Source organism: Neomonachus schauinslandi, chromosome 10 (genome assembly GCF_002201575.2).
Source record: "Neomonachus schauinslandi chromosome 10, ASM220157v2, whole genome shotgun sequence".
Classification (NCBI taxonomy): domain Eukaryota; kingdom Metazoa; phylum Chordata; class Mammalia; order Carnivora; family Phocidae; genus Neomonachus; species Neomonachus schauinslandi.
In genome coordinates this window covers 113,963,577-113,980,213 of record NC_058412.1, presented here as the reverse complement: position 1 = coordinate 113,980,213, position 16,637 = coordinate 113,963,577, and the positions used below count along the sequence as shown (strand labels likewise).

Genomic DNA, 16,637 nt, shown 5'->3' with positions numbered 1-16,637 from the left:
GGAGCCTGATGTGGGACTCGATCCCGGAACTCCGGGATCATGACCTGAGCCGAAGGCAGTCGCTTAACCACCTGAGCCACCCAGGCGCCTGTCCTGCCTTTGTGTAAGCACATTCCCTTCCCTCAAGTCCGCCTCCTCCCAGACCTAGGAAATAACCTTTCTAGAGTTCCCTCCTGTGAGATCCCATGCAGTCCCCCACCTCCAGTCTCCCAGGAGTTCTGGTTTCTGTTATCCAGGCCTTTTTTTTTTCCCTTTCCTCTTTGGAAATGTCCTGCCAGTTCTTAGAATCTTTCTTCTTAAACACCCTCTCCTACACTGTGTATAAGTATCTTTCGAGCAACATCCTCACTCATTAAGACACAAATGTTTGTACACTTACATGTAGAAATGAGGATGGCCTCAGGTAAACTCAAAACTACACTGTGTATAAAAACAACCCCCTCCTTTTACATCTGGTCTCAGCCTTGCCTCTGATCTCAGGTCTGCTAATCTGTCACATGTCTAACACTGACCAGGTACCTACAGTGAAAGATGATGTGTCTCCTATGTCCCCAATCCCCACTCCTGATGTCTGGGCTCCACCATCAAAGCTTCATGGGGAGAAAAGGAATTGGCTAAGGGTCCTGTAGTATCTAACCTGGTCATGGCTGTTTCCGCATCCCCCCCTGCCCCCCGCCCCAGGAAATGGAGAAAGGAGGTTAAGGCATTTGGGGGTTGGGTGGGGGTTGTGGAGCAGGGGGCTGGGCTTTGAAAGGAGGAGACGTGGGTCTGCTGTTAACACCATGTGACTTGGGGCAGGGACAAGTATCTACCTCAGGTGGCTGTTTTGAGGGTCAAATGATGTAACATGTATGAAGAGTTTCATGTCAAGTTTTTAGTGTTGTGTCAAGCACAGTGGGTGTGAAGGAGCAGTTTTGAGGGCAGAGAATTTAGAATACTTGGAAAATTAGACAATACTTTAGAAAAACCATAGGCTCTTAGAACCAGGAAAGGCCTTAGAGCATCTATACAGCCAAATCCAGCATTTGTATATGGAGAAGTCGAGGCTCAGAGAGCTTAAGTGACACGCAAAGTCAATCTGCAGATCCAGGTGTCCATCTTGCCTCCAGATCAGAGCTCTTTCCTGAATACCAACCAGGCCCCTCTGCCCACATCCCTGTGTTGACAGGGCCCTACTAGGCTGGGGTCTAGCTGGCATCCTTTTCAAGTCATGTTGGGGATAAGTAATGAGCTTGGAGGGGTCATGTGGGCCTGTTGATACCCGTGGGAACTAGAAGAGACAGCAGGCAGGGGTCACCACTGTTTTTTGGGGGGCTCCAAAGTTTCAGGAAACCTCAGGAATCCAGATTCTTGTTCCTGAGACCCACTCAGGATATTCAAAATAGAATTACCACATAATCCAGTAATCCCACTACTCAGTATTTACCCAAAGACTACAAAAACACTAATTCAAAAGGATATTGCGCCCCTATATTTTATTGTAGCATTATTTACAATAGTTGTATTATGGAAGCAGCCCAAGTGTCCATCAATAAATGAATAGATAAAGAAGATATGGTACACACACACACACACACATACACACCTCAGAATATTACTAAGCCATAAAAAAATAAAATCTTGGCATTTGCAACAACATGAATGGATCTAGAGGGTAAAATGCTAAGTGAAATAAGTCAGAGGGAGACAAATGCCATATGACTTCACTCATATGTGGAATTTAAGAAACAAAACAAAAAAGAGACAACCCAAAAAACAGCCTCTTGACTATAGAGAACAAACTGGTGGTTACCGGAGTGGAGGTTGGTGGGGGGGGGGGGGGTGGGTGCAACAGGTGAAGAGGATTAAGAGTACCCTTATTTTGATGAGCACTGAGGAATATATAGAATTGTTGAATCACTGTATTGTACACCTGAAACTAATATAACACTGTAGGTTAACTATACTGGAATTAAAATTTTTTAAAAATTAAAAAAATAAATTTGACTGAGATTGAACTTTTATTAAAAAGAGAGGGGGAGGGAGAGAGAGAGAGAAAGGGAGAGAGAAAACTTTCCCCCAAAGTTACAAAGCTCTGCTTTTTGATTTGGGGAAGAATCAGTTCACCCAATGGCTTACAAATGTGACCTCACCAAATTAGGTGACTTGGAAAAGTTATTATCATCATCATTATCATTATATTAGTATTTCTGGAGTTGTCTATTATTGTTGGGGCAGTTTATGCAGCCACTGGGTCCAGGAATTCTAAAGAGGAGTTCTGGAGAGTGTGGAAACCTTCAGGTGCTTAAGGAGTGAAGCTATTTGCTGGGCTCCCCAGGCAACAGGAAGGCACCACCACCACCATCATCATCATCACCATTAGGTGGTGCCACCTCCCAGATTCTACAACTCCCATAGCCAGTTGGGAGAGCTGGCAACAGGAACTGTCTCTCTGCAAGCCATTAAGGGAAAGCTTTCTGGAGTGAACATAAGCATTTGAAGATTTTTACCAATAAAACAAAGGACATTCCTGCCCCACTTTCAACCCCTTCAACACATACACCCCACCCCCATTGTAACTATATTTGGTGCATGGTGCATGGAAGAAGAAAGAGGTGAGCAAGTTTATGCGGGACTCGATCCAGGGACTCCAGGATCATGACCTGAGCCGAAGGCAGTCGCTTAACCAACTGAGCCACCCAGGCGCCCTGTTTCTTGTCTTTTTAAGGTATAGGAAGCACCAATATCTCAGATTTATAATGAGAACAGCAAAAATGATTATTTCCCCTTTTACACACAAGTAAATGGAAGCCCAGAGAAACACAGAAACTTGGTGTGCAGAACTGTGTCACCAGCCTAGCCTGGAGTGTCCACCCTTTTTCTTGTGCTCTATCCAGTCCAGGGTCTGCGGTTTGCCTCCTCCATTCCATACTGACTATATCACTACAGACACAACTGGGGTCTCTAGTTGGGAAAAGGTCCTTGGAAAGGAGAGAGTTTTAAGGCATTTGAAAGCTGGAAGGTTCCAAGTAGACAAGTGGGCCAGGAGGGGTAGCCTCACCTGTGCTCACCCCACTATCCTCATGTGTAAGGACAAAGAAACATGGTAGTCATCAGGGCTGAGGCAACTGCTCCACATTATTCTGTCACATAGGATCTTTCTTGTGCACAGGCTTTTTAAAAATCATCTTCTTAGGGGCGCCTGGGTGGCTCAGTTGGTTAAGCGACTGCCTTCAGCTCAGGTCATGATCCTGGAGTCCCTGGATCGAGTCCCGCATCGGGTTCCCTGCTCGGCGGGGAGTCTGCTTCTCTCTCTGACCCTCCCCCCTCTCATGTGCTCTCTCTCTCTCATTCTGTCTCAAATAAATAAATAAAATCTTTAAAAAAAAAAAATCATCTTCTTAGGCCACCATTGTTTGCTGCTTCCTCTTTCTTGCTTATATTGATTTCTTGTTGGAAATCACAGCACAGCACAGATAGGTGACAGCTCAGCTTTTCTCCCTAGTGGCAGGGATGCCCCCAGCCATGAAGTGCAAAGTAGATGTTGTCATTTGGAGCCCTTGCCCCTCAAGCTTCCATGTGACCCCTGACCTTGGCTGGTCCTTCCTCATAGACCCTGCTCCCACCTCTACCCTCTCTCTCCCCAGTATCTCAGGTGCTCCTGCTTCCAGGGTCTTTCAAAGGTACAATGCTTCATTCAGTTTCTCACAGATTCAAAGAATCTCTAAGGACAGAATTTCAGGCAACAGCTTGGGACATTTTAGGTGACAGCGCCTCTGATAAACCAGGACAAAGTTTGCTGCCAACTCACCAAGCCTAGGCTCATTGCCTGGTTACTGGGCTGACAGAGCTGGGGCGAGGAGTGAGGAAGTATTCCTGAACTCCTGCTTCTTACTTGGGAGTACACACTCTGGACCATCAGGGTTAAAAATGCCTGGGACGAATGGTCAGTGTTCATTTTGCCTTGAAGTGGGAGAAATTCCTTCCAGCCCCAGAATCTCTGTAAACTCCTAGGAGAAAGGGAGGAGTGGGCACAAGTGGTACCTTTGTTTAGGAGCCTCCTAAAACTAGGATTCTCAGGCCAGAGACTTCTGGCTTCAGGGACCCATGTCACAACCAGCCACCCCAATTTCTATCTGCAGACCTCCCAGGACAGAAAGCCCAGTGAGACCGTGTAAGGAGTTTCAGCCTTTCTTGTTTTTTGGGGGGGAGGGGCGGGCAGGGGAGCTTCTTAAAAGGGGGAAAGGGTAAGGGACTGGAGGGTCCTTAATGTGTATTTTCTGCCTAGCTGGTCTGCATTCCCTGGTTTTGGAGGCAGTGTACAGAGCAAGATGGAGTCACTCATGTCAATCAGGGGACTGTGTCAAGCAATGATGCAAGCAGCTAAAGGCATTGCAGCTCTAAGTCCAGTCACCTTAGGTCCTTTCACACCTACGGGGTATAAGACAACTCAATGGCATATACAATGCTACCTTAATATCAAAATCTGAAGTCAACCTATACTACATAACAAAGGAAGAGATCATACCGATATGTCCTTTATAACAATTACGTCCAATACATTTTTACTATCTTTTGGTTAATAAAACCTCAATTATACAAGGAAAATCACCAGCATGGTGGGAAACATTGGGAAGTGATTTTAATGCAAATTTAGTGACACATATTGATCCAGATATGCAGCAATATTTCTTTTCATTGATCCAACCATCAGATGCACAAGGCATGGAAAATACATGGTCAGCACAGCACCATATCTATGAGAATATAACCAGAACTGATTCATCTATACCAGTTTACATAGCTAAAAGAATCACCTTTGACAAATGTGGTGTACTACCCAATAGTTCAGGCCCATGTATTACTGAGAGAGGATGTTGGAATACTACACGGTGTGTATGAGAATTTTCCATTGGAAGCCACAATGGACGCATGACATGCGACACACCACCAAAACTCAAGCCAAATATGTTTGAACCTAATTACTTAACCCTCTGAGAATTGTATACAAACCTATGCCACAGAGATTGGAAATAACCTTCCAAAAGGAACAACTCAATTTGTTCTATTTACAACCCGAATGTAAAATTTATGCCACAGAGCTAGGAACAACCACCCATGAATGGCCCAACCAACCACCCATCGGTAGAGTTAGAAAGCCTACAATCCTGGGTGGGGCTAGGCATTACCTCCAACTTAATTTTCTCTGAAATTCAGAAAGCAGACATCTAGACTCTTAAGCAGGAACTATTTGCATTTAAAAAACATGTGAACTGCTACTAAATCCAGTAGGATGTTTAGGTTCCAAGATCTCCTCAGCATTCAGAGAACCACATTCCACTATCTCAACCATGCATGATTATCATGCCCACCAACTGGAATTTAACTATAACATTGACCATAAAGTTCAGGCCCTCCAGCAAAATTTACTTGATCTTAGACATTTCTACATAAGAGAACAACTAAAAAATAATTGCTGCAGAATCAATAACCTACTGGAGAGAGCACAGAATGATATCAGAAGCATTTCGTGTAGCAGGAAAAAGTATTCTTCTGACTGGATGGAGTCTCTCTTACAATTAGACACCTCCAGACCATCAGGTTGTGACAATACAGGACAATGTAAACTTTCATTGTTAAGACTTTTAGGGGGTCAGGGTGCCTGGGTGGCTCAGTCAGTTAAGCATCTGCCTTCAGCCTGGGTCATGATCTCAGGGTCCTGGGATCGAGCCCCGCATCAGGCTCCCTGCTCAGGGGGAGCCTGCTTCTCCCTCTCCCTCCTGCTCTGCCCACTCGTGCGCTCTCTCTCTGTCTCTCTGTCAAATAAATAAATAAAATCTTAAAAAAAAAAGACTTTTAGGGGGTCAAAGCTTATTAGCATATGATACAGATGCTGTACCACAATAAATACATTATAGTACAGCACTTCTGGCAACACATACACCCTCATGGATTAATGGATATTTACTATCCAAAGAGATGGTATTTCAATGGTCTAATAACATGTATTATACCTGCCATGAATTGGAAATCAATGCTAATCTTTTTCCTTTAACAAGAACATCTATTGAAAATTTACTTTTGGACATGGGACACTTTAACTGGATAACTTGTGGTAATAACTTCTTAGAGGTCACGTTCTTTTTCTTTTATTTAAGGTTTATTTATTTATTTGAGAGAGAGAGAGAGCATGTGAGCAGGGAGAGGGGCAGAGGGAGAGGAAGAGAGAACCCTCAAGCAGACACCCCGCTGAGGGTGTAGGCCGACTGGGGCTCTATCCCAGGACCCTGAGATCATGACCTGAGCTGAAATCAAGAGTCAGCTGCCCAACTGACTGAGCTACCCAGGTGCCCTTCAGAGGTCATGTTCTTTAATCATAGCAGAATGAATGATACTATCATAACCGTAGACAATGAGTGTGTTAAAATATTGTATGCTATTAGTGTAACATTTAGTAATGTTACCAAAATGGGTACCTTTGTCTCAGAATATTCATATAAAATTTTTTCAACATTTTATACTAATATAACAGAAATACCTTGGGTGAAAATTAACAAAATTGATAAACTTTTAGATGAAAACTTAGAGGGGCTCAAAGCAGCCCATAAAACCTTGACCAACAAGCTAACCCACTTTGAACATGATACAAAGGCCATTCAAGCAGCCTCAGCCGTCATTAACACCAACTTAGCTGCATTGAACAAAAATATACAAAACTTATGCAATAAATGTTCCTTTCTAGAGTTGTTAACAAGACCCTTCAAACACATGATTTGTTCTGGCTCATGGTCTGACGATAACCCTTTAAAATATTTAAAGGAATTCTCTCTCTACACGTTTCAGAATCCAATAGGGAAATCCTTCTATTGTTTTTAGCTATTATTTTTGTTATAGTTCTTATTAAACATGCTATTAAAATGTTGTGCTCCCTCAAGCTTAAGTAGGAAAAATTACAAGACTGATTAACCGTACCCTCACCGTTCCTTTCTAGATATGCCGAGAGCCTATGTTGAAGATTCCATATGTATTTCTGTACTTTTATCTGCCTATAGTTGGCAATGTGATTCTTATTTCATTTATTTGACTGCTTTGTTGATTTGTTAACTTACCTTAATAAAGTTTAGATTTAGTTTTTCTTCTTTTTGACTTAATTCTTATTAGATGTGACTTTGAGTTGGAGTTTTAAAATTTAATCCTTACTTAATTTTGCTTTATTTGACTCAGTTTAATGTATCTAACTTGTTTGGATTTGATGTGATCTTTGTTTTCTGTCAATTGACATTTCATATGATTTGAGATTTATTTGATTTCATTTGATTCTCATTGAAAACACAATTGAATGATTTGGATTTACCTTCTTCCACGTTAGCAAACTAGTACTGCTGACCCTAGTTTAAGACGTATTTGATTCCTGCATGACCCTTAAAGATTTGTCATAAGGAATCATGGGGTAGAATGTAGAGAGCAAGATGGAATCACTCATGTCAAGCAGGGGCCCATGTCAAACAGTGATGCAAGCAGCTAAGGGCATTGCAGCTAAGACCAGATATCACTGAGACCAGCACCAGCTTTTAACACATTCAGAAGTGATAACCAATGGAAACAGAGGAGGTCTGCAAAGGCTCAAGACTGATTAAATCCCTTTAAAAAAGAGGATATTTGCAGCAAACTGTCAGATTCCTCAGACACTGACCTATGTCTGGTCACTTCAAAAAGGCAGCTGCTGCTGAAGGCTGCCTGATGTCCAAAAAGAACAGAGATCCTTCTTGTTATGTTATGCTTGAACATAATAAGCAGTAAGTGCCAAGAGCTGACCCAGACCGGAGTGAGGCCTTATCTCAACTGCTGGCTCACAGATTTACACCTTTGGCTTGTTAACTTCCTGTCCTCTGTTCTATATTGTTTGTTGTGTGGCTTCTGCTTTGCGTGACCTTTAAGAAGCCAAGTTAAACACGTGGTGAAATGTTACTGCGTTTAGAATACCAAACCTGCTTTATAATTGTTAACCTTGCTCTATGACTGAAAAAGCTGACATTGTGGAAAGACACAGCTCATGTGCGAGCCTTCATAGCGAGCTCCTGACAGGCAGCTTCGTGTGTTCCCAGTTTTATTTTTTTAATTTATTTTTTATTTTTTTAAAAATTTTATTTATTTATTTATTAGAGAGAGAGAGAATGAGAGCGGGGAGGGTCAGAGGGAGAAGCAGACTCCCCGCCGAGCAGGGAGCCCGATGTGGGATTCAATCTCGGGACTCCAGGATCATGACCTGAGCCGAAGGCAGTCGCCCAACCAACTGAGCCACCCAGGCGCCCCTTGTGTGTTCCCAGTTTTAAAGGTAGGGAGGAACATCTGGCTCCAGCAGAGAAGCGCTTAAGGAGAATGCAATCCTAGGGCCGGGGAAAGCGGGTTTCCCAGGCCCAGGCGACAGAGCATGCGCAGTCCACGGGTTTTCGGCTGTGAAGGGGCCAGGAGGAAGGGAAAGGCTCTTTGGGGTCCTTTAAAGAAACAGCCACACACCTTGGAGTAGCCTCCATATGTTTGGGTTTTAGCCCTGCCAAAGCCAAGTCTTCTTGAAGTCCCGCCTCCTGAAAGCTCCGCCCCAACCTAAGTAACTACGCGCGCGCCGGGGTACCGGGGAAGCCACACCTATTAGAAATCACCCGCCCTCTGGAGGCGGCTGGGCGCGCTCAGCAGAGGGGGTTGAGCACGCGGCAGGAGCAGACGCTGCGGAAGAAGCGGCACTGGCAGGAGGCGCAGGGGTCGCAGCAGGCCGGCGCCGGCGACTTGCAGCTGTCACGAGTGGCCACGCAGGGGGTGGGCGGCGGGGGCCGGGGCCGGGGCCGAGCCACGTTCTTCATGGAAGCCTCTTTCTGCGGGGAAACGCCGGGGCTGCCCAAGCCGGCCACGCCCACCCCACCAGTCCTCACATCTGCCTGGGAACTCCTTGGGCAGTGGAGGCCCCAGACCAGACATCCCCACCCGCTGCACCACTGTCCCCTGGACTTCATGTCCACAAGTGGCCCCAGGGGTCCCTGCCTCCCCCAGTCATCCACCCTCTGCGTCCAAACCCATTAACATTTACTTACCTGGATGGGCTTGGCCCACTTTTCTCCCTAGGGGATCCCACTCAGTTCTAGAGTTTTCACCACCTCTGCGTCTTTCCCCTTCCAGTGTATTCCCAAATCTCCTGTCAGTCCTGCCTTCACATTAAATCCGGATCCACCCACTTCTTCACCACCTCGCTACCCTAGGCCAAGCCACTTTCTTTGGTCTGCTGCTCTGGCCCTCTTACAGTCCATCCTCCGTTGCACCAAACGGACCTCTCCGAAGACCTATGATGACAACCACTCTGGCTTAAAGCCCCCAGTGGGTTTTCTTTGAACTTAGAATAAACCATAAACTTCACTTTGGCTCTTGAGGCCCTCAGGTTTGGCCCCGCCCACCTTTATGGGCTGAGCTGTTGTTCCCACACTGCCTTCTTTCCGTGCACCAAACGCAGAAAATGAGTTCCTGCTGCACGGCTTTTGAACTGGCTGCCCACTTTCCTGAAACCATTCTTTGCTGTGCTGTTCAATCCACGTAGCCATCAGCCATAGGAGGCTACTGAGTACTTGAAATGTGTCTAGTGCAACTGAAGAACTGAATCTTCAAATTTTATTTAATTTTAATTTACATTTTAAAATAGCAGTGTAAAATTTTTTCTTTAAACAATTTTTTTTTGTTAGCACTACAGTTGACTTTATTAAAAATTAGCATCGGAATTGAGACGTACTGTGAGTGTAAAGATGCACCACCAGGTTTCAGACTTAGCACACACACAAAATAAAATATATCACTTTTTATATTTATATCATTTTATATCAAAATGATAATATTTTGGATATATTGGGCTAAATGAAATATTACTAAAGTTAACTACACGTACTTTTTACTTTTTTTTTAATGTGGCTACTAGGAAATTTAAATTTATATATGTGGCTCACATTGTATTTTTTTATTTTTTTATAAAGATTTTATTTATTTACATGAGAGAAAGAGAGCACAATGGGGGGGGCAGCAGAGGGAGATAGAGAAGCAAGCTCCCCACTGAGCAGGAAGCCCGGTGTGGGGCTCCATCCCAGGACCCTGGGATCATGACCTGAGCCCAAGGTAGACACTTTAACCCGCTGAGCCACCCAGGTGCTCTTCACATTGTATTTCTATTGGGAGTTGCTGCTTGAGATTACTGAATTTTTCAATATGTAAGTGCTGCTTCCTCAGGGAGGGCTTCTGAGACCACTCTTCACTTTCATTACCATGCTTTAATTCTTTTACAGGTTTATTATTATCTGAATTTATTTTACCTATTTATTGGCTTACTTGCTCTTTGTCTATTTTCCCCACAAGAATGTAAACTCCATGATAGTGGGGATATATCTCTCTTGTTCACTTCTTTTTTTTTTAATTTTTTTCCAGTTGAGGGAAAGTCAGAATTCTTTTTTTTTTTTTTAAAGATTTTATTTATTTATCAGAGAGAGAGACAGAGGCAGGCAGAGGGAGAAGCAGGCTTCTTGCTCAGCAAGGAGCCTGATGCGGGACTTGATCCCAGGACTCTGGGATCATGACCTGAGCCGAAGGCAGTCGCTTAACCGACTGAGCCACCCAGGCGTCCCTCTCTTGTTCACTTCTATAATCCCCATACCTAGCATACAAATATATTTGTCAGCTATGTATTCTTATGTCAATCATCTGATCTGCTTGTTTACAGAAGGTCTAGAGAGGAGCAGGGACTTGCTCAAAATCACACAGTGCCAGGTCTAAGACAGGAATAATGTGTGCGTTTCAACAATGCCTCTGTCCAGTATTTCCCACAGTGTGGGAACCTGTGCCATGGTAGTATGATTTTAGGTGGTACATGAGTATTAAATGACATTAAATCACATAGTGAGAAAGGATTCTTTTTTCAGTCTCTTTCAACTTTAAAGGCTCCGTTTGGTGCCGATATATCATTAATGCTTTCCCAACACTTTCCTATTTTCTTTCTTTCTTTCCTCCCTTCCTTCCCTTCCTTTGTTTTCCTTTCCTTCCTTCCTTCTTTCCTCCCTCCCTCCCTTCTTTCTTCCTTTCTTAAGATTTTATTAATTTATTTGACAGAGAGCGAGAGAGCACAAGTAGGGGAAGTGGCAGAGGGAGAGGGAGAAGCAGGCTCCCCACTGAAAAGGGAGGAAGCCCCAGGACATGGGGACTTGGGGATCAGGACCAGGATCAGGACCTGAGCAGAAGGCAGACGCTTAAGCTTAACTGACTGAGCCACCCCGGCACCCTCTCCCAACACTTTCTAATCTGACTTTTAATACAGAGAACAAGCCTCAGCTTGAGAGCATTTGGCAGGCAACCCCATCCAGCTAAAATCCACTAATAATGTTTTATTTTCTTTATACTTATTTTTATGGTTACCTTATATTTACGGCAAGTGATACTGACTTTCTATCATAGTTACATATTTTTTAAGTTTTAATTTAATTTAATTTTTTAAAAGATTTTATTTATTTGAGAGAGTAAGAGAGCACAAGTGGGGGGAGGGAGAGGAAGAAGAAGACTCCCCACTGAGCAGGGAGCCCGCTCTGGGGCTCCATCCCAGGACTCTGGAATCATGACCTGAGCTGAAAGCAGACACTTAACTGACTGAGCCACCCAGGTGCCCCTTAAGTTTTAATTTAATTTAATTTATTTTTTTTTTTTTACCGACTGAGCCACCCAGGTCCCTTAGGTTTTAATTTAAACAAATATATTAAGTAAATAAGTGAAACTCGGTTATGGCAAAAATTGTGGGGGGGTGCCTGGCCAGCTCAGTGGAGCACGTGACTCTTGATCTCGAGATTGTGGGTTCAGGCCCCACGCTGGGTGTAGAGATTACTTAAAAATGAAAGCTTTCAAAAAAAAAAATTGTGGGAAGTGGTTCTGAAATAACTGAGCTTTAGGAAACAGTGCATTCATTCAAAAGAATGAGTGATGGTGATATTTCAGTAAGAGGGCTAGCTCATATAAGATGCTTTTTAGCAAGTAAGCTATTTTGCTTAGTGAACCTTAGCTCTCTGGGCTTCTGTGGGAGTCTGATTCAGGGCTTGAGGCCAGGAAGCCTTTAGACAGCTTTCAGCTTCTTTTGTTCATGTAAGGCTGGAAAATCTTTCATTTAGTTCCCAGCTAGAATTCTCTTTTAAGTCCAGTCCCACCCCCACAATGAGAACTTCCAGTCCTACCTTGGAAGATCTCTTCTTTTCCGCCTCTTTTCTGCTGATCTTTTTGGATTTCTTGTTCAGCACTTCAAAGAGAGACAGAAGGAGCAAAGCCAGATGTTTCTGGAGGCCATGAACTGCAGTAAAGTGGGAGGAATCGGAGGGGCCTCCAGGAAGTCTCAGGGTGGGGGAGAAGAAGGATTGGGTGGATAAATCACAACTTGGGACTTAGGCCAACAGGTTCTTGTTAGCCTGGCTGCTAACCTGGAGCCAGGGACTGAAAGAAAAGTGTCCTCTGAGGGAAGGCAAAGAGGAAATCCAAGAAGGCCCTGAAAAATGGATTCAGTGTCATGTACATGGATGGACCTGTGTTTCCTGTATTCCTAATTTTCATTTCTCAGAGCTATGGAGCCAGGCACACCTGATTTGAATCCTGACTCTGCCATTTAACAACTGTGTCTCCTTAGGCAACCTACTTAATCTTCTTAAGATCCAGTTTTCTCATTTGTAAATAGGGTACTGTAATATCCACCTTGCAGGGTTGTCTTGAGGATAAAAAAGATATGTTTATAAAGTGAGAAGTCCGGCACATCAAAGGTGATCAAAGGTGAGACTTACTTTCCTCATACATCTAGAATATTCTCTTTTCGTAGTGAGAGTCAAGGCAGTGAGGGACATTAGTTTAGAACTTGGGTTCTGGAATTAAACACCTGGGTTTGAATTCTGGCTCTACCAATTAAGAACTGTGTGATCTCATGTTAGTCGCTTAACTTTGCTAAGCCTCAATTTCCTCAACTGTGAAGTAGGAATAAAAAATAGTACTCACTTTACAGTGCCTAGCACACAAGGAGTATATCTGTTACTATTATTTTTATCAGAAGAAGTTGAACTAGAAGATGTTTGATACCAGGCTGTAATGCCCCTGATATTTTCCCCTGAGCGGTCATTCTCAGTTCTCAACCCTGAAAGGACTAGTTCATCCCACACTCGGTTATATTCCGCAGCATTCTCTAACATTTTTGTTATTGACAGTTCTGTGATTCAGTAAGTTTCAGAAATGCTAAGTTAAACCAAATTCACAAAGTGTCTTAACTTCAGGGTTTCTCAGAGCCTCTAACATGCGAAGCTGCATATTAGATTAGTGGTATGCAGGGCTTTTTAAAACCATGAGTCAAGGAATACTTTATTCCTCTAGCATTACTTTGAAGAATAAGCACAAAGGAACTCTGATGTATGTCAATGAATCCTGGGGAGCATGTTTGACATCCTGTAGCCCCCTCTCATGGGCCAGAGTCCAGAGACTAGGCACCAAGACAGGCTACTTACCTACAATCGAGACAGAGGGGAAATCCAACAGGTTCACGGAAGAGTTGCTCCTTAGGCTCCTGTCATCCCTGGGCTTTTCCTCAGGTGCCAAGTGGCTGTAGGCAGTGAGGAAGCACAGGGAGACCAGCAGTGTGGCCAGGAGTAGGCGGAGGATATTCATTCTTGGAGGCCTGAGTGGGACAGAGAAGGCAGTCAGGTTGGTGGGCCAGGGGTCCTGGCAAGAGGATGTGCCCTCTTGCTTTCCTTGTGTTTCTTTGGGCTGGTGCTCTGACCGCATTTTATAAGTGTCCCAGTGGAGCTGGAGGACCACCAAGGCTTAGGACGGGAAAGGGGAGCTGATGAAGGAAGAAGAGAGAAAAGGAGAGATAGGGAGAGGAAGAGAGACAAGGAAAGGAGGGAGATTGAAGCAAAGAGAAAAGGAATGCATTGCAGTTGGTCTCTGTCATCCAGAGGGTGGGGTGATGGTTTTTTTTTTTTTAAAGTCAGTGGTCCCAGAAGACCCTAGGCCTGGGCAGAATTGTTGAATGGTCCCCAGTAGTGCCTTACAGTGGCAGAGGTTTTACTAAGGTGCAGAGGATAAAACTCATAAGACTCTCTGAGAAAGATGCAGTGATAAATGGCGTCTTCAGACAAGTGAATATGTTGTTGCATATGCTGTAGTCCCATGCCCAGAGGGAATGATGCAGGTATGGTTTGTGTGAGAAGGATGGACCTGTTGACATAGGCTAACTGCATTTACTGACTTATTGCTAGCTGGATTTTGATGAAGCAGACAGATCCTAGAGTGGATTTCTTCCCATGCATCCTCCGTTTGGCTTAATTAGGGCTCAGAGCTTCACTAACATCTTCACCTTCTCTGAGTGTGGGATCCCCACTCCTTCCCTGCTCTGCGCATTGTTCTCTCCAGTCTGGGAAAAAAGAGGCTGCTTTTCCAAAGTTCTCTTTGCCCTGCCATAAAGCACCGTGGGTGAGAGGAGAATAAAAACAATCTGCTCGGGCGCCTGGGTGGCTCAGTTGGTTAAGCGACTGCCTTCGGCTCAGGTCATGATCCTGGAGTCCCTGAATCGAGTCCCGCATCGGGCTCCCTGCTCGGTGGGGAGTCTGCTTCTCCCTCTGACCCTCCCCCCTCTCATGTGCTCACTCTTTCTCATTCTCTCTCTCTCAAATAAATAAATAAAATCTTTAAAAACAAAAACAAAAACAATCTGCTCATGCTGGTCTTGCCCACTCCTGGGCTCCCCTTACAGCAGCCTGACAATTTCTAGCCTACTCCTTCCAGCCTAATAAACTACAATTAATAAAATACAATTTCTTAGAACCTAAGTAATTTAGTGGAACTATATAACTAAACTGAGTCTGAGAAGGGTGAAATCTCAGTGGAATTAATCTTATTTGTGTGTTGGGAGAGGGCAAAGAATGAGCATTCCTTGCACCAAATCTGGAGAGGGATATGTATGTCCTAAATGTAATACAGGCCTATAATGCCTAGTTGTATTATCATCCTCAGGGTCAGATTTTTTTTTTTTTTAAGAATTCAGAATTGTGTGGATTTTAGAAAACTAATATCATCTATATACTATATTAAACCACATACAAGGGGTCTGGGAGCACCCATAATAAAAATTTTGATACTTCTGCAGCAAAAAGTTGGGGATATTCATAATAAACAGGATAAACAAAGACTATGGATTGTTTTGCATCAACTGAGGATAGGTTTTGTTGCCAAGAGACTTCAGGTAAGGTCAGATTTTGCTGCCAAAGGAAAAAAAAATTCTGAGAGTTTTCAGATTTTTGGGATTTTGCAATTTCAGGTAAAGGATTATGGACCCGTACAAACCCTCATTGCTGTTACTGCTCAACATGGGACACACACTTCCTGCTATTAATACAGGATAATAACACTGACAGCAACGACTACCTGTGCAATTGTGTTTCCAAGAGTAATTCGTCCTTCCATTCTGTCATGGTGAAGACTGTTCTTTGATCTGTGGTATCACTGGAGACAGTTCCTTCTCTTAAACTCATCATCTGGTTTAAGTTACTGCTTAGGATTTAAGATGAGTTTCTGTTCAGCATGGTGGATAGGTGACCTAACTCCCCTGGATGTACCTGCTATTTAAGTGGCAGTATGACCTTGGGTCCATCTGGGCCTCTGCTTTCCCTTCTGTAAAAAGAGAGGATAGGACTACATGACTTAGTACACATTATGAGGCACAGAGTTGAAACTTAATAAAGATTTGTTTAATGAATGAAAGAATCTTAAGACCTTTCTTAAGACCTTTCTAAAATCCTATGAATCAGTGATTTCTGATTCTTGCTTCCTGGACTTTGGAGCCGGTTAAACAGTTGTACAAAGATTTTGTTAAGGCCACTTGTATATCCTTAAGAGTTAGCGGATTTGAAAATGCATGAATGTGACTGAATCTGATTAAACCCTGGAAAAGAGGGCATGGGAAGTCATGGCTAAATGCAATTGGCTGTGTGTCTCAGGAGTCTTGCTGATGTGTGTGCACATGTGCATGTATGTGTGTTGTGCGAGCACATGGGTACTAATGCATAATGGCTCCAATTGAGGGAATGTGGGAGACAACAGTATCCAGATCATCTCTGAGTTTGATAAAATGAGTACGCAGTGTATCAGTATAGAGTGCACACTTGCTGTGCACTGCAGATATCCCCTTAGCTATGGCACTGGAGATAGCCTGATATCTTAATCCTTTAGGGTCAAGGCCTTGGTCCCCAAAGCAAAAGAAAGGATTATAATTTCCCAGTGATGAGGAAGGGCTAACACCTATTGGGACAGAGGTATAGTGAGAGATAAGAGCTGAGGAAGAGGTGAAGGCAGCAGAGTCTTCTTGAAAAGAGTAAACAATATTAGTTGCTGACCATACTAGGTATAAATGAGGAGCAACCCTGACAGCCTGCCTTGGGTTTTGCTCGTGGCATCAGTGAGGGGAGCCAGGGTGTCTGGGAAGCCAGCAAGTTGGCATTGCTGGGAAGGTGACTGGGCTCTGTTGGTTGTAATAGTGGCTTCTACCAATCTTGCCAAGCACCAATTGCCAGGTACATGGGGGTCTGGGTGAAGCTCATCCCTGTGGAGGAAAAAAGTGGCCAGAA

The 16,637-nt window shown here is 43.9% G+C and overlaps 1 protein-coding gene across 1 annotated transcript; it reads right to left on the bottom strand.

Annotated features, from left to right (window-relative positions):
- Window positions 1–8,666: 8,666 nt before the first annotated feature.
- LOC110579549 (agouti signaling protein) lies at window positions 8,667–13,680 on the bottom strand. The gene is made up of 3 exons (XM_021689222.2): window positions 13,521–13,680; window positions 12,219–12,280; window positions 8,667–8,849 (listed from the first exon to the last, which is right to left on the bottom strand). Exons 1-3 carry the CDS (start codon window positions 13,678–13,680, stop codon window positions 8,667–8,669), a joined length of 405 nt encoding a protein of 134 aa, XP_021544897.1.
- Window positions 13,681–16,637: the final 2,957 nt, after the last annotated feature.

What these genes read in the sequence shown, in the direction of transcription:
- LOC110579549 (XM_021689222.2), bottom strand. Translation starts at nt 13,680, where the DNA reads ATGAATATCCTCCGCCTACTCCTGGCCACACTGCTGGTCTCCCTGTGC. An exon ending in CCCCTCTGTCTCGATTGTAG is followed by an intron (nt 12,281 to 13,520) that starts GTAAGTAGCCTG and finishes CTCTCTTTGAAG; the next exon opens with TGCTGAACAAGAAATCCAAA. An exon ending in AAAAGAAGAGATCTTCCAAG is followed by an intron (nt 8,850 to 12,218) that starts GTAGGACTGGAA and finishes GTTTCCCCGCAG; the next exon opens with AAAGAGGCTTCCATGAAGAA.